At 36.0% G+C, this 22586-nt stretch overlaps 1 protein-coding gene across 2 annotated transcripts in view; it reads left to right on the top strand.

Annotated features, from left to right (window-relative positions):
- The first annotated feature begins 1983 nt into the window (after positions 1 to 1983).
- Positions 1984 to 22586, top strand: part of LOC118764405 (myotubularin-related protein DDB_G0290005-like) — a 35065-nt gene continuing 14462 nt past the window's right edge. The window contains exons 1-3 of one of the 2 annotated variants that reach the window (XM_036505179.1): positions 1984 to 2295; positions 11616 to 12679; positions 20812 to 20924. In XM_036505179.1, coding sequence (XP_036361072.1) covers positions 11629 to 12679; positions 20812 to 20924 — 1164 coding nt within the window. In that variant the 5' untranslated portion in view covers positions 1984 to 2295; positions 11616 to 11628. The remainder of the gene's footprint in view (positions 2296 to 11615; positions 12680 to 20811; positions 20925 to 22586) is intronic. The other variant, XM_036505178.1, reaches the window with a different exon arrangement.

The raw sequence follows: 22586 nt of genomic DNA, 5'->3' as shown, positions 1-22586 counted from the left end.
ACAGGGCTGAACACAGATGGGACAAATACAAATGTAGAGCTTTTCTTTTTGAAAATGAAAAAGAAAAAGGGAAAAAAAAGAAAAAAAAGTAAAATTCCGATTAAAAGGGGCCGAGAAAAAAAGGCGACCAAAAGGGATCGCGTATCACAGAAGAAATTTTTAAAATATAAGAAGCAAGATTAGGTTTATCCGTGGAAAGAAAAGTCTACGGAAAAGACTACGGTAACCTCAGGCAGGGAGGGAATAAACACATGAGAGCAAAGTGCTCTCTCTTTCTCTCTTTTCGATTTACAGGATCATGCTCAAAGTTGTTTAGTCGCTCGCACGCACCATCTTTGCTACATTCTCCCACCTTTTTTTGAAACTTTCACGAGACAAAACCTACCTCTCCATTCTCACCTTCCTTTTCAAGTGGTACTTGAAAAAGTTGATGAGCGATTGGCCAGAGAGGTAAGTGTTTGTCTCTAATCCTTTCGCTCGAGTCCACCACACACATTCTTTCGCCATGGCCACCAATACGATGAAGACTGCCTTGCATTCGCGTTTAAGGGAAGATGGCGGAGCAATTTTCACGATAGACTCGGCCGACAGGCGGACTCGTCACGCACGTGACAGCAGCCGTTCGGCATAAGCCCACAGGTCCGAAATGATTGGACACTGCGAGTGCGTGCAGAACGGTTTCGTCGCTCTGACCGCATCTCGAGCAAGTCGGTCCGGTGTGTCTCGAACCGTGCCTGTAGAACTTACCCCGAATAAGTAATGCTTTTTGATAGCACTGCCAGGCCAGGGATCTTTGGTGATTGACCATAGGTCTCGGCCCGAAAGTTGTCCTGAACAGGCGGATCAGGTATTCATCGTCGATGCCCAGATTCTGCCCGAGAACGTCGTCGCACCTCCCCTCCACTAATCCTCTATAGAACGCCTTTGTTGTAATTAAGTCACACAAGTTTGGTCCCGGATGGCAGAGTTGCTTGAGAGTAACGCGGCACTCGCGGTGCCATACGCCTAGCACGACTGCAGTTCGGCCAAGGAGATGAGCTGCAGGAAAGCACGCCGCACAAACGGCGACCACACCTGTTCACCATCGTCTATGAAGCGGCGGAGATGTCGCAGTCTCAGTGCATGTCTGCGCATCAGCAACCACGGCATGCCTAGCCCTCCATTTAACGGGTGTTGACAGCAAATGGATCACGCTTCCCTTCCACAAGAAGCGGAAGAGTAATCGTTCCAGTTTTGTGATGGTAGGGTCGGGACAAGGCGCGATAGATAGATAGATAGATAGATTGATAGATAGATAGATAGATAGATAGATAGATAGATAGATAGATAGATAGATAGATAGATAGATAGATAGATAGATAGATAGATAGATAGATAGATAGATAGATAGATAGATCGCCCGCTAGTTAGATTGATGATGATGATTGTAGTAGTAGTAGTAGTAGTAGTAGTAGTAGTAGTAGTAGTAGTAGTAGTAGTAGTAGTAGTAGTGGGGTGGGGTTGTAACATTGCAACAAAATACAAAGCAGGGACCGGAAAAACTATTTAATCAAACCCAGTCACTTGATTTCGACTTACTTCATCGACCGCGGAGAGATAAACGGCAAAAATAATTTCAACGGGGAATGAACTCGGAACGTAAAGGTGGGTAACAACTAAATATTAGCGCGTGGATTATTTCTTTTCATTCAGATTTAATGTATTCTACTCAACTTCTTAAGATGTGTTCAATTTTTAATAGGAAAGGATAGGAGTTGAGGAGGATTTGGTTGTGATTTCTAATGATTTGAGCAGGCACTCAGTACGATAAAAGCGATGAGCTCAAGATGTCAACAACTGTTTCCACCGTTGTTATGCTTCTGATTAAATAAGGATCCAGCAACAACGATTCTACGAAATTGTTCAGCCTGTAAAATATGGCAACAATTTTCGTTCTTCTATCTTTAAAACAAAAAACCCATCAAAAACTATATAAAATAAGGTATTGTTATAAACCCCTAAAAACCTGTTAGTTCATCTCCGTAAGACCTTTCACGAAACATCTTCATAATCAAGATTGATTTGAAGCAAAACAATAAGTGCAACAATGCCATTTGATTAAATACAAATTCATTTCGCCAAATTATTTTGAGATTGCTCACAATAGATCTTATTACACGAAACATTTCGATGACGTCATTTCTTGCATATGAAGTCATCAAAATTTCTAGTTAAAATTTCAAGTCGATCTCAACATATCTGAAGAGATAATTTCTCGAATTATTTCAAAGGATATTAACACCAACTGAAAAGTAAGTTCTTTTAAAATTGATTTATCATCATCATGCTTTCAAGTTGCATGCGTGTTTCTGCCGCAGCAAAAGCTGCACTTTTGTGCTGCTCTGGTATTTGTAGCATTATCTTTTGGCGATGTTGGATCGTGTGTGAAAGTGCCTAGCACAGGATGTGATCTATGCCAACCTGGACTATTTGTGCACCGCGTTTAGAGTTGGAAAACCTAATACACTTTTGTGATGCCTTTGTTCGTACCTAGTGTGGGTTTATCATTTATTATAAGGTCGATTGTCACATCGAAGTTCTACACTTGTAGCATTCCGACTTGATATTATGTATTGCGTTTGCTTTTCATCCTTTCGGGATCGATTAAATAAGTACCAGTTAATCACTGGGTCTATGTAATCGACTTAATCCGTTTGTCTGTCCTTGTTTGTCCCCCCTGTGTGTAGCCCCTTGTGGGCAGTAAAGAAATAAGCATATGAACTCAGAAGTTAGGATGCCGGAAGAGATACCGCTAAGCATGTTGTCCGATGCACTGCTGACGATTATGTTCGTTCACCATCTTGTTCTGTGTGTGCAACCCACTTTGTTTGATCGTCTTTTGGCAAATTGTCCGCTGAACAAATTCAGCTTCCATTCTACATTCATATTTTCGATTTCTATTTTAAATTTTTCTTTCCCCTTCTTTCGGTGATCCTATTCTTTCTGCAGCGAATATTTGGTAAAACGTTGTTTTGTAGTTTTTGAATAGTCTATGAGTGTCGTATCTATTTCTGAAAAATATTTCTGTACATTTTGGAGGAGTCCTTGACAGGCAAGGGATTTAATCTTGAAACAGTATGTTGTAAAGTCAAAATAAACAACATTTCGGTGAGGAAGACACATGAACAATTCAATCACTATTAACTTCATTTAAACATTTATTATTAGATGTCAACATTTACGTCACACTAACTGCGACCTGGTCATTGACGAGGTTCCACTGCCTCTCTCTGCATCATTGTATGTTGGATGCAATGTTTTGATTTTTTGTGCTTAGAAATATATTGTTTCATTTAGCGGTAATTATCTCGTATAACTGGTGATTCGATCCGTCCCCGGTTCGATTTAGCTACGTGATGTTGATAAGCCACAAAAATGATAAAATATCGGTATCCAAAATTTTCTGAATGCGATTAAAGGTGTCTGTCATGTGTTTTAACACCCAGCGTAATGAGGGAGTCGTCCCCAGACACTATTACGCAGCGAACCGGCGAACAAACAAAACACACGGATTGATTATGAACGCTCGATAATGTTTAGAATTATTTTTTCCTTACATAATTTTTCCAATATATTTCCCGTTACAAAATAATGTTATTCTTGTCATAACTCAGGACTTCATTTTCATTTCCCGCCAATTCCTGCAGCAGAATGCAAGACAACATAAGTTAGGTGTCTCCATAGTCGTCAATATTTGTTATGAGCATTCGGTGAAATTATGTTAAGACTTGTCCATGCTTTAATGTTATCTCTCCATCTCTTTGGCTGCCGTTTCTCTTTCCGTTATTTTAGGGAAGCACTCCGTCGGTTACGCCGACGAGGGTTCCGGTTGATCCGAATCAACGGAACAGCCTGCTCGTGAAATTAGCGTGTAAGTGGCTGAGCACTCCACAGACACGTATACCCTTAACGTAGTTCTCGGGGATATCCAGCGTGACACAGAGAGTGACAAGGCCGGCCCTTTGAAATACAGGTACAACAGAAACAGGAAGTAAGAGGGAGAGAAAGTTGTGGTGAAAGAATACAGCAGGGATCACCACCATCCCCTGCCGGAGCCTCGTGGAGCTTTAGGTGTTTTCGCTCAATAAACACTCACAACGCCCGGTCTGGGAATCGAAACCGCGATCCTACGACCGCGAGTCCGCTACCCTAACCACTGGGCCATTGCGCCTCCTTCCGTTAATTATACCTTCCAGACAGATCTTTCTGGCGCCCAAACAAACTATCCGCTTAGTGTGGCCACCCAATTCGAATACCTTATTTTTGATGACATCTTTGGAGCTAATTTGGTTATTTGTCTTTGATCTTCGATTCTGATGTGGTCTGGCCGTTTGGTGTCACATTACGATTCGAAATTACATTTATTGTAAGAGTACAATACACATTTTCTCCCAAAATACTGTTATCTTTTCTTTATTTTGTCGAATCTCTATTTTTATTATTTATTGCGTAATTCCTGAACCAGAAATGGCATAATAAAAGACTTTGTTTATCTGCTCCAAATATTGAGTTGGAACTGTTTTATTCGTTTCTCAAATCTCTGTATTCTCCCCACTTTTGCTTTCGTCTGTTCAATTAAGCTTTCTCCTTTTTGAATTTTAACATCCTGTTCCCCGCTCCAATGTCATTTTACCATATATATAAATTTCTTTGTATTTTCCCTCTGTTATCTTTGATGCAACTGATTTGGATCTCACTTATTCCAACCACATCCTCTCGATTGCAATACATCCGAAGTCGAACCTTTTATTTGCGAAAAAAAATGTTAGATTTTACTCGTTTAATATAGGCAAGTATTTCTTAGCACTGATAGATAGACATTTTCCAGTCAACCATACTTACAGAAAGCTCTTCAATAGACATAACTTAAAAATCAGTTTCAGCTCAACTACCAATTTTATAAATATAATCGCACACAACACACGAAAACCACAATATGAAACCAGCTGTTCAAGCAGGGATAAAGATTTGTGCCCGCTAAATGGAGCTTGCATGTCCAAGGCCATCATTTATGAAGCCACCGTGAACTCTATATCCACTAAGGACACGGTTTCGACGAAGAAATACATGGGCATTACACCAACGGCAGTGGAAAGTGCGGTTTTTGTAATATGGAAAGATGGCTCATCTGGAAAAGCAGCTTAGACCCCGCCACATGTCTAAATTGAAGAACAACTTTTCGGATCATGTCTACATGTGACTAAATATTTGTTACGCTTTTGGTCTCCACGAGATTGCAGATAGGACTTGCTTTCTATATTGTGTCCACGTACAAGCTTTTTATCTGTCTATACTTTTTACTTATATTTCTTATATATTTTTACTTATATTTCTTATAAGTTTTATATATATATATTTTTTTACATATTTATAGAGATATTGTTTCATAGTTTTATTGCTTATATATCTTTTACACATAATTTTTTCTGTATTCTACCTCCCACCCTGCATTTTTCCTGTGCGTATATAGACGTGTGTATGAACCTTTTGTGCGCGCGTGTGCGAACATGTATGAGGATATGTATATATGTTTTGGCGAATGTATGGGTGAGGATTTGTGTGTTTCAAATGAGGGTGGATGAGTATATACATATAGGCGCATGTACGTGGGTGTTCTGGTGCGCATGTGTATGTATGGACTTGCGCGCTTACACGATTACTATGAACATTTTTACTCCCTTACCTTTACTCCCTCCCCTAACTTAGCGGTCATTCTAATGGCTCTTTTGTCTTAATAACGGTCAATCACACAGTAATTTCCCTTTGTTTATGTATATATATATATATATATATATATAATATATATATATATATTAGGTTGTCTCACATGAAATGTTGCATTTGAAAAAGGAAACATTAAATTCTTTTTCAAGTTTTAGTCTATTTATTTCATCAAAATATGATCCTTGTTGATTTATGATCTTCATCCAACGTTCCTCCAAGGCATATATTCCATCTTCAAAGAATTTGTCATATTTTATACTGATAAACTGTTCGAATGCTTCAATTACCTCTTCTTTATTTGAGAATGTTTAATTGCGTATAGCAAGCTCGAAGTGTTTAAATAAGTGATAATCAGTAAGAAAGATATCAGGAGAATAAGGAGAATGTGCCAAAATTTCCTAATTCAGGCTTTGCAACAGGTGGACCGTAGCTTGAGAAGTGTGAGGCCGTACATTATTATGAAGCAAAGCTGGACCATCTCTATTCACTAATCTGGCTTTTTTATTTTTTTATTTTTCATGCATACAATCAATTTCCTGACAATAGGCTGTTGCTGTTACAGTTTTTCCTTGTTGCAAAAATGAATAATGAAGAACCCCCTTTGTTGACCACCATACAGTGACTATCAACATTTTTGGGTGCAATGGTGGTTTTAGGTAATGTACTGGTGACTCTCTTGCATCTAACCACTGTCCTGTCCTCCTGCAGTTATCAGAGAGTATCCATTTCTCATCACACATAAGAAGCTGATACAAAGTGGTTCTCTTTCCAACCGAGAAATCAAAATAGAACACACTGTAAGGCGTCTGTTTCTTTGAATCTCATGAAGTTGATGGGGAACAAACCTATCCATGTTTTTGACCTTTCCAATTTTCTTCAAGTGTCAAGAAGCAGTTGCGGGAGATATCTGGAACTCTGATCCAATTTTTCGGACCGTTGTTCCCGGATTTCGTTTAAACAAAGCATTCAATTTCATCATGCCGAATAACTGATTTTAGTCTCTCTCTTGGTATATTTTTAAGACTTTCATTTTCTGAACGAAATATTTGGTGCCATCTCTGGACAGTTCTAATGTCAACAGAATCGTTACCAAAAGCCCACTTGATGTTTCGTAGAGCTTCGGTGACAGAGTAACCCAACTTGTATTCATACAAGAAGATCACTCGGTATTTTTCAGTTGTCAACATTGTCATAAGAGCTGTGGGTAGCAATTTCGAATGATAGTACTGTCTAGAAAGAAAAAAGAGTTGAGAGTAAACACAAGCATAATACATAGAAACTCATTAAAAATCCATTTATAGATGACTCATAAGAAACCCATTTAAAATACATTTCATGTGAGACAGCCTAATAAATATAGTTTAGACTTGTAAGGTACGAATCACCTGGTCAGTTTCTCTTTCTAGAAATCCCAGTTTCTCCTTTAAGCATTTACTAACAAAACCTAGTGCTCTAATTATTATTGGTATGAATAGGAATTCATAGTCTGGATATAGCAGCTGGAGGTTTCGAAGCAGTTGTCCATAAATATCCTCTTTTTCTTTGATTTTCAAAGAGATATTTATATCTGCCAGGCAGCTAACCTCTATGATGGTACATACCTTTGTCCTCTGTCCCAAACCACAATATCCAGCCTGTTATGCTTATATTTGACAGAAGTTTTGATGGGAATATTCCACCAGTATTCCTTGAGTTGGTGTTTATGAATGTATTCCATAACAGAGGGATATTCTAAGTTTCTTTAAGGACAGTATTTTTTTCGGATGGCATTGCAAATTGTTTTAGTAACAGCATCGTGTTGCATAAGGAGGTGGTACCGTGACGACATTTTAGAACAGCTGCTAATCACATGCGTGATGTCTTCTACAAGAACATGACATAGCCTACATGGTTGTATATATGTATGTATGTATGTATGTATGTATGTATGTATGTATGTATGTATGTATGTATGTGTGTGTATGTATGTGTGTATGTATGCATGTATATATGTATGTATGTATTTATGTATGTATGTATGTATTTATGTATGTATGCATGTATGTGCAGATTTGAATGTTTTTATGTATGTATACTCATGCATATAGTTGCATGTCTAGACATGTTCATATATATTTAAATGATAAAGTTCTGGAAAGTTTTACAACAGGATCTGTAGTCTCCGAATTAGCTTTCTCCCTTCTGGTTTTGAGAAGCCTAATTTCTCAGGACTGGTATTTAGGCAGTGTGTTACACATCCCAGGACCCCAATAATCACAGGTATAAACTTAAACTTGGTATCTGGACCTCTCTGCAGATTTCTCAATAGTTCACTATAGGGATTTTCCTTTTCGCTGTATGTATGTATGTATTTATGTATATGTGTATGTATGTATGCATGTATGCATGTATATATGTATGTATGTATGCACGTATGTACGTATTTATTTATGTATGTGTGTGCATATGTATGTATGTATGCATGCATGTATGTATGTATGTATGTATGTATGTATGTATGTATGTATGTATGTATGTATGTATGTATGTATGTATGCATGTATGTATGTACGTATGTTTGTATCCATCACGAATCAGTTGAAGAAACATACAATTGCCACTCAGAGTTTCACGTATTTGTCGAGGACAGCGTACAGACTTTCCGGCAATATTAATTTCGATATTAAATCTTTCTTTTCCCTCATTTAGCAATCTTATGATTCCTCTCTTCATTTCTAATATATATAAACTGCACAACATGGATGCAGCATTTTTTCCCCATTTTTAATCATGTATGTATCTTATTTATTTACTTACATTTATTTGCACACATGCCAACATACATACATGTATACATGTATATATATATATATATATATATACATGTATATATGCATGTATATATATATACATGTATATATGCATGTATACTTACCTACATACATACATACATATATGTATATCTATGCATAAAAACACACACACACACATATATATATATATGTATATATTTTCATACATACATAAACGCGTATGGTTACGTAAAAATGTATGTTGTATGTGTGTGTGTGTGTGTGTGTGAATTTATATACAAATATCTATAGACATGCATGCAGTATATTTTTTAGAGGGCGAGGGATGTTTTAATATGAAATAGTTTTTGCTGAAACATCATTACGGAACCCTACCTCATCAGCATCAACATCATCATCGCTACCACCAACAACAGCATCATCGCTACCACCAACAACAGCATCAACTCCACCGACAATATTAAACAACACTTTTAAACAACCACAGAAATATTCTTGTAAACGCTATATAAAAGTCACATTTTTACGAACCATACGTTCAATCATTCACTCACACACAGGCACGCTGTCCATTCCATATTAGCAGAAAGAGAGGAAGAAGACGCCATCTTGAAAGCCAGATGAAAATTTAGCATCTTCTCTAAAGAGATGTAATTAAATCAGTAAATGTAAATATATAGTACACATACACACACACAAACACATACATATACACACACAAACACACACATACATATATACATACACACACACACATATATATACATATATAAATATAAGAGGAAATTTCTAACCACTATGTGGAAACCCTTATGCTAGAAGAAGATCCGCTATGGTCTTAACCACTGTAGTTAAGACCATAGCGGATCTTCTAGCATAAGGGTTTCCACATAGTGGTAAAAAAAATTCCCCCTTATATTTATGTATGTAATACTATTTACTGAATCTCAGCTTTTTTATATGCTAGACCACTAGTGTTAAAATTGATGTTATCAAATTAATATACAATTTTTCACCCTCATTTTGATTTTAATTTTATATATATTTATATATATATATATATATATATATACAACTTTAGCATATAAGAAATCCACATGGTGGTTTTCTCTTCATGTATATTTCATACACTATTATATTTTAAAGATATTAATGGCTTCTGACTTTTATTACGCATGCTAACCACTGGTATAAATTAGTTAATAATTTTTATCCTTGTATTTATAAAGTCATATAATTAAATTCTTCGCCCGGATAGCATACGTTTGAATTTATTCACTGCTTTACTACTCTGGCTTGGCACTCTCGCTTGAAGACATTCGATTTGAATTCTTGATGTATAAAGATGGTACTGAATGCGCACGTGTTTCCTTTGTGTTTTCAGTACGTGTGAATCGTTGACGATTTTCTTCTTCTGTCTTCCTTTCTATTGGAATTTCCTCTGTTTCCGAAGAAGAGCGTTCGCTCGAAACGTTAAACCATCTTTCTTTTCTTCCCTGAGTGTCTGCTAATACTTTACATGTACCACGTGCTCACGTTGTTGAGTTTTTTTTATGGCATTTGTTCTTCTTTTTGGGATTTACTATATACACACACACACACACAACACACACACACATATATATATATATATATAATATATATATATATAGGCAACATCCCTTTTTAGGGACGTGACTGTGTAGTGAAGAAACACGGCACCTGGAACAATTGTCTCCTACTATCACAATCCCTTGTGATCACTTTGTTTAAGAGAAACTCTACAGAAGCCCATCGTGTGTTTGTGTGTTTGTTTGAGTTTGCCTCTCACCACTTGACGGCCCGTGTAAATTTCTATATGACTCTGTAACTTAGCGGTTAAACAAAATAAACGATAGAGAACTGCAATGGATTTGGTTGACAAAAAACCCCTTCAGAGCGGTGCTCCAGTATGACCACAATGCAACGAATAAAAGAATAAGGAAATAATTTATTCTTACAAAAAGAAACGTATAAAGACTTCATTTTTTCAGAATGCTCCTATATTTTCTAAATTACTAAGCGACATCTGAAATTGTGTGAACGAAGATATTTTCAAAGAACTAGCTTTGGGAAATACTGTTCTTGAGGGAGATTATTGTTGCTTGCAGCTCATGACTATAATTTTTTAAGGTGGCAAAGGAGTCTACTAGATATAACAGCAATATTTCTTTCAAATCACAATCAGACACACTCGATAATGTTTTTCTAGTCACACAAATTTCAGTAAAACTGTAAGAAAAATTATGCGGACTTTTGTGACATCTTTCACCACAGTTTTGATCAGAGACGGGTGAGAAGATAAACAGCAACAATTATTATTTGTGTGGACGCTAGATTTGTTAGAAATAATAGCTAATTTCCTTAAACCTCTTCAAAAAAATATGAAAGCAACATGCAGTTATGAGACGTTTCTGCGCAGCCGTTTTGGCGCCGCTTATTTGACGTTGATGATTTGACGCTACTTTATTTAACATAAGAGGTTTTAATGTTTCTCTCTTTTTAATACCTCTCATCCTTCTCCCCTTCTCTCTCTCCCCACTCTCTCTTTCTCCCCTCTCCCCCCTCTCTCTCTGAGCATATTTCTCTTTCTGCGTTTGAAGGGAAGATGCTTATGACAATCGCGTTCAGATAATAAAATGTAATTCCCTCTCTCACACACTCTATCTTAGCGTGTATATTTCTAAGCGTGCACATGCGTATCTGTGCGTGTCTTTGTGTGTGTGTGCAGGCGCGCGTGCATATGTGTAGGGGGATTGTTTGCAATCAGTAACAAAACGTCCTTTCACCAGAACAGGCTGAATATCCAGTCAGCCGTGCCAAATCATTTGTGCCTAAACAGCTGCACCAAATTGTCTCATTCTGAGTCACATGGAAGGACGCCTTGAACCGAAAGGTAAACATTTTGATGGTGCGAGACAAGCACGGATCGTAGAAGATAAAATTTCTGTATGAAGTCGTTGTGGAGGTGTGATGTTTGTGTTAATCTTTCGTTATTTTAAAATGTGACGATTAATTAATAAGGTGTTATTTTCCTCGTAGAATAATCCAAGAGATGGATAATTGTAACACCAGCGAGAAGAATTTTATGCATACAAGAGACGCATCCTTTCAATCTAAAAATGGTGCAAATTTAAAAGAGCAAAATAGTTTGAAGAGAACCAACAAAATTACTGAAAAGCATCACTTGAAACCTTATCCTGTTGAAGAGTACTTAACGGCGGAATGTAGTAAACATCTACAGAATGTACTCAGCTCTAAGACAAAGAAACAAGTAGATATAAATGAAAGACAATATGAAGACAAACATGAGTACAATCTGCTGCAGAGACAAAAACAGTCACCATTTTTTTATCCCACCGAAAAGATGCCATCTTTAAGGCAACAGCAAAATACCAAGTCTTGTTTTTTCTCGGGTGGCAGCAATAATGAAGTCCCTCAGTTTAATAAAGATCACAATCAAGATAGCAATTCCAGCTGCTTATTGCCACAGATTTTACCAAATCACGGCATCCTGCAAAACTTTTCTACAGATACTAGCTTTTATGAGAAATCTTCTGATTATAACAGTTCTACGCCAGCGCAACATTATATACTGCACTATGCACAAGGGTATCCTCAAAAGAGGCGTCATCAACAATCCCAGCACCATCATCGCCACCACCACAACCACCACCATAACCAACAACAACATCAGCAGCATCATAAACAACGATACCAACTAAAGTCTGCGTCGTTGCATAACCATATATTTTATCAAAACTATCTGCAACATCCATCCTTATATGATATCTACAACCGTGATATTTATAAAACTTCAAACTTATGTCGATCGTACAAATGCAAGGTCAAAGAACATTTTACATCGAACAAACCTTATCATTTTTCTACATCAAATATAAATCAGAATTCACAGACCAATTCCTATAATACTGAAACCGTCCAACGGCTATTACTGGAACAGCAAGAACCGTATTACACTATTTCTTCAGTTCGCGATACGAAAACGAATGTACCGACAGAATATTCGGTGAAAAACGATTGTATTCCACTGACTAAATGGGTAGAACCTACCCATAAGAACTTTCCAAGTGCCAAAGATATGAGTAAGTATGATGTATAGCTGATCATATGAACACTAGTGTGGTAGTACTTACTTTGTCTTATCTATTTTTCGAAATTATAAGGATTTACGATTAAGTCACAGAACATGAATAGCTGTTGAAGAGACGAAATTATTTGTACAGCCGTAACTTACTTTAAGGTTATATCTATCAAAAATTTTATGAAAGTATTTACTGATAAAATTTTAAAAGTATAAGCAATATTAAATCTGATGTTCAAATAAAAAGGACAGTTATACCATATGTCTTTCCGTCTTCTCGTATTGCTAGCATTAATTGGTGTGAAAGGATGTATTAGATCAAATCGCTGTTGTCCGTTCTTATTAAATCGTCCTGGCAAGATACATTCTCCGTCAGAAGATATATCAAAAATTCAATTATATTTGTTTCAAGATGAATTTTTCAGAGGAAAAATTCGAGCGTTCGTAAATAAGGCGTAATTTCATTTCTTTCTCCTATAAGGGTAGTAAATACTTGAAATTAGATTGTGTGCAATGTTTATAAAGCTGACGACGTTAGCATTTTAAGAATAAAACTTCTAAAAGTATTTCATATTTTGTAAGTTTGTCCCATTGGTGGTATTTGCACTTTGCTTTGAGAGGAAAAATTCGAGCGTTCGTAAATAAGCCTACTTTGACTCTTTGTAATCCTAATTCTATAAAGTGAAATTCAGATAACAGGAAGTCTAAAATATATTATCGTATACAACTGCAGAGACTTTAGTTCCATCACAACAGCCCAAGAAGATATCAAAAGGTTCCAAGCCATTATACTTTGCCCAGAAGGAATCAATAAAAGATGGAATAGATATAGCTAAATCTGTGACAGAAGCTATGGTTTCAAGAATGCGTGTGAGTGTGGGGGCGTGTGTGTGTGTGAGCGTGTGTGTGTGGGCGTGCGTGTGTGGACGTGTCGTGTGTGTGTGGACGTGTGTGGATGTGTGTAGGTGTGTGGGTGTGTAGATATATGAGGTCTGATAAATAATTCTCCGGACTGTTGCCATAGTAACGAAGCTAAAGCACGCAGAGTAAAGCTGCTGAACAAAGATTGAATTTGAACTCTGCTGTGCAAGTGCACTAAGTTTTAATGATCTTGCTCAATTCCAATGCTTACAGCAGCGCTTGGAAGGAAAGTGTGTAGCGTGTGAACATCACATTAACTATAACAGAGAAAGTTGTCATGGTGATACCTGCTCAGAGGCCTAAGCAAAGTTGCAGAAAGTGTATGGAGATGAGTGTAGGAGCCACACACAAATGTAAGAGTGGTTCAGACGTTTTCAAGATGGCCGAAAAATGTGGATATTGACGAACGTTCAGGGAGACCCGCAACCAGCAGAACTGAGAAAAACATCGCAGATATGCGTACAGCTATGAGGAGAAATCGTTGAATCACCATCCGTGAGTTATCAGAGGATGTGCAGATTAGTTACGGTTCAGTTCAGTCCTTATCGCTGAAGATTTGGTTATGAGACGCGTGTCTGCCAAGTTTGTACCAAAACTGCTTTCAGCTAACCGAAAAGACTCTCGGGCTTCAGTTGCACAAGATCTCCTTAACTGTGTCGGAAGCGGTGAAATCTTTTTGGAAATTTTGCCTCTGAGCAGATAACGCCAAGCTTTTGGTATATTTTGATGCAGATTCTCTGTTCAGTTTTCTCTGTCATAATCATTGCGAGGATCACACAATACACACTTGATTTCCAAGCACTGATATAAACAGCGGAAGTGAGCCAGAATATTAAATCATAGGGTGCATGCACAGCAGAGTTCAAGGTCAATCTGTGCCTAGCAGCTTTACTCCGGATTCTTATTGATCAGACCACGTATATATAGATATACGTATGTATATGTGTGTGTGTATGCGCACGCGCGCGTGTGTGTGTATGCATGTATGTATGTATGTATATATGTATGTGTGTATGTATGTATGTATGTATGTATGTATGTATGTATGTATGTATGTATGTATGTATGTATATGTCAGGTCGCTCTTGTGTGTAACCCCTGTACAACCTGTCGGGTCGTCGGCAACGAATTTTTCTTGCCGCTTCCAGTGATGCAGACTCCCTTTTAAATTCATAGAGCATGCAGTATTTGATGTGGGCTTGATCTCAACCCATTTTCAAAGACAACATCGAGGACAAGAATTTAACTGCTATGGCACAAAATGATCTGCAATGAAAGTAAAAAATACACGTATACGTATGTATGTATGTCTATACATATATTATATATGTTTGTGTATATATATATATATATATATACACGACGGTATGTATATGTATCGATTCAAACTTGTGTATGTATACTGGCCTCTATAGATGCCAAATAACATCGCTACAAATTTTTTTCCCACCCCTCCTTCGTTCCTTTTTCTCTCTTTCCCTTTCTTTCGTTCCCCCTCCTTGCTCAGTATATGAGAATTGCTACATAGATGAATTTTAGCTTGCGTGCGAGACGTTTTGCGTGAATATATGTACACATGCTTTTATGTGTATAATTTAGATTCATATTCATACGTCTGTATATGTATGTATGGCGTTTACGCGCATCCTTTTGTGTATGTTGATATATATATGTGGATTTTAATATAAATATGTATTGCAGTATTTATAACAGGTTTAATTTCTATGCATTAATTTGTACTGTCTTCATTAACGGCAACAGGTTTTTTCCTCGGTATTTTCCTCGGATTTTATAATTTTTATAAGTTTTTATATATATATACATATATTTTTGACCTTTTTGTTTATCGCTCGAAGATTGACCGTTTTTTCTAAAGGGCCAATCAAACAAGTCCATTTCTTTTTAAAGGTGTAGCGTTTGTAAGAGTATAGATTGAATTAATATATATGTTCCATTCTAGCAAGAACTGTCTGATGAACGGCAACGAGAAACTCAGAGTAACAGATTTTGTTGAATTTTCTGCTGCTTAAAATAAAGCATATTACTCTACCACTGGTATTTGAGTACTCTTTTTTCCACCTTGTTTCACATTTATGTGTTTACTCCGGTCTAACCCGCTCCTTGTAAAAGTTTGAGCGACTCTGCACAAGTAGGAAGAACAAACAGCTGAAAAAGATGGAACTTTACCCGCTGGATTTTTCTCAGAAAAATATACCTATCCCTGCACAGAAACAATATATCAAAGGTCTTATAGAGAAAACAGAAGAGTTTATTAGAAGACTGAGATGGAAAGCCTTCTTCTTTGATAATAAACAGAAAATAGAAGGTAACAAATATGGATTTAAATCTCCCAGAAACCCACCACCGATTCCGGAATTAGAAGCCTTCGAGAAAGACCTTTTCGAGCTTATTAGGAAAATTAAATTCCGCAAATTACCAACCAATTGCAAAAAAACATGAGAGAAAAAATTAAGGAAATTAACGGCTCGAATAAGATCTTCGTTAATTCTGACAAGACAAGGAACTTATATGCACTTGATAAGGACGTTTATAAACGCCTGATTTCGAATAGTGTCACGGACACGTACAAAAAAGACAACACGAATATATACAAAGAGGTGAACTTAGAAGCAAGAGGAATAGCTAACGATCTTAAGATTAGCGATAGGATTGAATACCTTTCACCACGACCAGCTTTTATTACTCTGAAAGACCATAAAGACAATTTTAGTAGAAACCCCAAATGTAGATTGATAAATCCGGCTAAAACTGAGATAGGAATTATTAGCAAAAATATTTTAGACCGTATTTTAGTTAAATTAGATAGTGAAGTAGACTTGAGAATTTGGAAGAATAGTAAGTCAGTTATAGAGTGGTTTAAAGGTATTAGCTATAAGAATAATTGTAGTTTCACACAATTCGACATTATTGACTTTTACCCGTCGATATCTAGGACGTTGCTCCTAAGGGCATTGGACTTCGCCAAGCAGTATGTCAACATCGATAGCTCGGAAATTGAAATTATTATGCATGCGAGGAAATCGCTTCTGTTTTTCGAGGATTCCACCTGGATTAAGAAGACTGAGGATTCTCTTTTCGATGTACCGATGGGGGCATACGACGGGGCTGAATTATGTATGCTCATAGGAGCTTTTATTCTCCATAATCTAAAAATAGAATTCCCATTTATAGATGCAGGTCTATATAGGGATGACGGCCTTATAGCCACGCATAATCTAAACGGCCATGAATCAGATAGACTTAGGAAGGACCTTATAGCTTTCTTTCAAAGGATGGGCTTACGGATTACGATAGATACTAACCTGAATAGTGTAGATTTTTTAGACGTAAATTTTAATGCAAGATCGGATAGATTTAAACCTTTCCGTAAGCCCAATGAAAAGCTATCGTATATTAGCAAAGATTCGAACCATCCACCAGTTATCCTTAGCAACTTAGTCAGCAATGTAGGTAGAAGAATATCTTCAATTTCTTCGGACGAGGCAGCATTCCATAATGCTGCACCTTATTACGATAGCGCATTAAAGAATAGTGGATTCTCGGAGAAGATCCAGTTCAACCAGCTTAATGCTAATAATAATGCTGCACGAAGAACTAGGACTAGGAAAGTTTTGTGGTTCAACCCGGCTTTCAATTTGGCCGTAAAGACTAATATAGGTAAGGAATTTTTGAGATTAGTCTCTAAGCATTTTAGGCAGGGTCATAAATTCTACAGAATATTAAATAGAAGAACCCTGAAGGTTAGCTATTCTTGTTGCAGAAATTTCGCCTCTTACATTAGCCAACATAATAGGAAGCTAATTGAGATTAGACATGGTGCCGAGCCCATTAAGAAATGTAATTGCAAAAACGAAAGCTCCTGTCCGTTAGAAGGGAAATGTCTAGTGAAAGGAGTAGTTTATAGAGCCAAGGTGCAAGTGGAAGGCTCATCAGAATACAAGACATACACAGGGGCTTCAGAAAATTCATTTAAAACAAGATTTTATTCTCATAAGAATTCTTTTAAATACCCAGAAATAGAAAGAAAACCAGTCTAGCCAAAATATGTCTGGGAACTAAAAGAAAAGGAAGCCCCACCTTTCACGTGACATGGAGCATTCTGGACAGGGCGGCACCATACAGGCATGGAGCTTACAAATATAATTTCAAGTGCAAGCTTTGCTTATTAGAAAAAATGCATATATTATTCAAAGACAATAATTCTTTGAATCAAAGAAGTGAATTAATGAACTTATGTAGGCACAAGGCTAAATTTAAAATGTCGAATATAAATATACCATATGGATAGAGTATATATTTTGTATTTTGATTTTTTGATTTTGATTTTGACTCTTGAGCGCTGCAACGGACCTATAGCAAAGTCTTATTGTTTCTACATATATATTAGGAAAAACCTACAAACTTTGTTTTCATGTTATTGTATTGCATAAGATTACCTTGATTATTTATATTACCTTGATTATTTATAAATGACCCAAAATAGGATGTTATATTTTATTTTATAGGTCTTTCGTATATATTTTTATTAATGCACCGAATTTTTAAAAGCAATGTTTTTTTTTTTATATAAAAAAAGCAATGTTGTCAAATTTAGAATGTTTATATAAGTTTGTGTATAGCAAAGCATATGTATTTGTAAGCATGCGTATCTGTGTATGTGTAAGTGAAAGTATGCTTGTGCTTAAGCACGCATACACACGACGGTATGTATATGTATCGATTCAAACTTGTGTATGTATACTGGCCTCTATAGATGCCAAATAACATCGCTACAAATTTTTTTCCCACCCCTCCTTCGTTCCTTTTTCTCTCTTTCCCTTTCTTTCGTTCCCCCTCCTTGCTCAGTATATGAGAATTGCTACATAGATGAATTTTAGCTTGCGTGCGAGACGTTTTGCGTGAATATATGTACACATGCTTTTATGTGTATAATTTAGATTCATATTCATACGTCTGTATATGTATGTATGGCGTTTACGCGCATCCTTTTGTGTATGTTGATATATATATGTGGATTTTAATATAAATATGTATTGCAGTATTTATAACAGGTTTAATTTCTATGCATTAATTTGTACTGTCTTCATTAACGGCAACAGGTTTTTTCCTCGGTATTTTCCTCGGATTTTATAATTTTTATAAGTTTTTATATATATATACATATATTTTTGACCTTTTTGTTTATCGCTCGAAGATTGACCGTTTTTTCTAAAGGGCCAATCAAACAAGTCCATTTCTTTTTAAAGGTGTAGCGTTTGTAAGAGTATAGATTGAATTAATATATATGTTCCATTCTAGCAAGAACTGTCTGATGAACGGCAACGAGAAACTCAGAGTAACAGATTTTGTTGAATTTTCTGCTGCTTAAAATAAAGCATATACTCTACCACTGGTATTTGAGTACTCTTTTTTCCACCTTGTTCACATTTATGTGTTTACTCCGGTATATATATATATATATATATATATATATATATATATATATAGAGAGAGAGAGAGAGAGAGAGAGAGAGAGAGATCGATAGATAGATAGATAGATAGATAGATAGATAGTAGATAGATGATAGATATACATATATGTATTATATATATGTGTGTATATATGTATAATATTATTAAGTAAGAAAATGGAGAGATTTAATGGATATAATTTATTTACTTATTAACATTGCTTATATATACACACATATATATATATGCATATACATGCATACATACATATATATATATATATGTATATATTATTAATATATATAATATATATATATATATATATATATATATATATATGTATATATATATATGTATGCATGTATATACATATATATATGTATATATATATATATATATATATATATATATATACATATATATATATATGCACTAGCAGCATAACCCGGCGTTGCTCGGGTATGTAAGAGCCCCTAGTAGGCAACGATAATCCCAATCTAGTCCTTTCCCTCTATGGAACGAAGGCGCATGTGTAGGTTGCAATGTATTCTCTTCACTCCCAAATAACTATCAAACAGCTATCGATAATTCAACCCAACCAATTCCTATCAGGAAGAAACTACATTCGAGACTTTACCCCCAACACCGCCACTTCTGCTAATAGCTGCTGCAGCCGCAAGTTATTCGAATCCTTTTTTTGTTTAAACTTTCTTTATAACTACCACCCCAAACGTTTTACCTTAAATTTTTGACGTACCCTAAGGGTCCTCGGACGCTACTCGCAAACTCTTGGTTTATTATAAACCGCTTTTGTCGTGTGCACCAAAAAACCTTTTCAATTCGTTTGTTCAGTTTGGTCACTTTTGACTTTTTCGTTGTTGTCACTCACATTGCTGCTAGCTTTTTTTGCCGTTTTTGTACATTTTTATACATTTGGGGATACTTACCCTACGTGTTCCGAGAGTTAAAAAGGTCGAGTTGCGTCCCCTAGACAGTCTGTGGTTTTGTGTTTAATACACAAATCGGTTTGCTATGTGTGCCACATATGATTTAATTAACCGATTTTTTCCAGTAATAATGTATCCTATTGGAATAAAAAGGGCCATATAGCTCCTTGGAGTAGACATGATGCTCGCTGTAAATTTTTTTTTTAAATCCTGACAATTTGTGAAAGATATTGTCGAAAATATGTCATCTTGAATTTGAACTCAATTTCCCAAAATAGCATGATTTTATCGATTTTTTCTGATGGTAAGGTATTGCATGGAAAACTAACGCCAGAATTAAGTTTCTTAGGGTAACATTAAGCTTCACCATGAGTTTGGTGAAAATCGATTGCAAGTTGCGAAAACTACAACAGAAAATGTGTTGCATATAGAAAGCTTAGATTCTCGACCCCATGTCGAATTTATCAATTTTTTTCAGAACTGGGGGAACTTTTCAAAATTGTCACTGCTTTAGTTTTGAATTATGACATTGGGCTATGTGTGTGTTAAGTTTCATCAGAATCGGTTGAAAGCCGTGGTCAGGGTGAGGGTACAACCTGACAGACACACAGACACACAGACAGACAAACTGCCGTTTATATATAGAGAGATATATGTATGTATATGTGTATGTATGTGTGTGTGTATATATATATGTGCATGTATGTATGTATATGTGTGTTTGTGTATAGATCGTAGTTAAACTCTTGGTTCGATAGTGATAGATATACATATGTATGTGTATATGTTTCAGTTGAACCATCAGAAGTCTATGGAAATCTACTTGAGCCGGGATTTATCTCAAGTCAAGCAGTGTCGTCAGGTGTGACAAAGGAAGCAATTGAAGAACCGAAGCTAGATTTTAAGGTATAGTATCCATATTTGATTGAATGGTAAGAAGTTGATTTAGGTCCCGGCTGTCCTCCAGTGCTCACGAATCTGATGAGGTGTCTGCTTAAAAACAGACAAGAACGGGGAGGAGCTTACTCTGTGATGAATTATTTCCGCAGCCATCATTGTTTTGTGTAATATGAAAGAGCTTTCCATAGATTTTCTCCCTTTCGGTACATTTACTTTCAATCTCAAATATACTTCACTAAAAATTAGGAAATATTTCTCTCATGTCCCGCTGGACATCTAGAAATTTCGCTGACTGTTCACCTCGTCATCCGGTGCCGAACGAAAGTCGATTAGCTATATATTGTATAATCGTTGGTGTAAAAATCGACCAGGAATAGATAAAGGGCCGAGCGGTCGCAACAAGAATTGTTTTAGAAAGATAGTAAACTCTTCCTTTAGTGAGTATAACAAGGTGAATATAGTGTGCGGTGTTGAATGTATTTGTAGTAGTTACACTGACAAGAGCCGAGGCAATACAACTTTATTTCAGCTAAAACGAGATATCTAATCCCTGAGAGCGGATAAAGACTGAACAGTTAGCTTCTGCTGTGGATTTATTTATGCGGCGAATATGGATTAAACAAACACAAAGAAAACAGAGACAATGTGCCCCAAATTACCTCACAGAACATCTAAACTATTCACCTCGTCTTCCACCTTCTTCGTCTTTTGCTTTTTTTGTAAATTCTCACTATGTATGTATATATATATATATATAATATATAATATATATATATATGTGTGTGTGTGTGTGTGTGTGTGCGTGCGTGTGTGTGTATGTATATATATAAATATGTATAATATATATTATATATATATATATATATATACATATATGTGTATATATGTACATATATATGTATATATATATACATATCTACATATATGTATATATGTATATATGTATATACATATCTACATATGTGTATATATGATATATCACATATATATACATAACATACATATATATATATATATATATAATATATATATATATATACTCTTTTACTTGTGTCAGTCATTTGACTGCGGCCATGTTGGAGCACCACCTTTAGTCGAGCAAATCAACCCCGGGACTATTCTTTGTAAGCCCAGTATATTTCTATCGGTCTCTTTTGCCGAACCGCTAAGTGACGGGGACGTAAACACACCAGCATCGGTTGTCAAGCAATGCTAGGGGGACAAACACACACAATATATACATATATACGACAGGCTTCTTTCAGTTTCCGTCTACCAAATCCACTCACAAGGCATTGGTCGGCCGGGGCTATAGCAGAAGACACTTGCCCAAGATGCCACGCAGTGGGACTGAACCCGCAACCATGTGGTTGGTTAGCAAGCTACTTACCACACAGCCACTCCTGCGACTATATATATATATATATATATATAATATATATATTATTATATATATATATATATATTATATATATATATATATATATATATATATATATATATAATATATATATATATATAGTATATAATATATATATATATATATATTATATATATATATTATATTATATATATAGATCAATAAGTGGTGGGGTTGTGTTGACCGCACGTGGAGAAATGATAAGCAAGGAAAAATTGTAAAAATGCAGAATGCTAAATTGAAAGAAA

This window comes from Octopus sinensis, linkage group LG8 (assembly GCF_006345805.1).
Source record: "Octopus sinensis linkage group LG8, ASM634580v1, whole genome shotgun sequence".
Taxonomy (NCBI): Eukaryota; Metazoa; Mollusca; class Cephalopoda; order Octopoda; family Octopodidae; genus Octopus; species Octopus sinensis.
The sequence above is the reverse complement of the archived record's forward strand: the minus strand, read 5'-3'. Positions and strand labels throughout refer to the sequence as shown.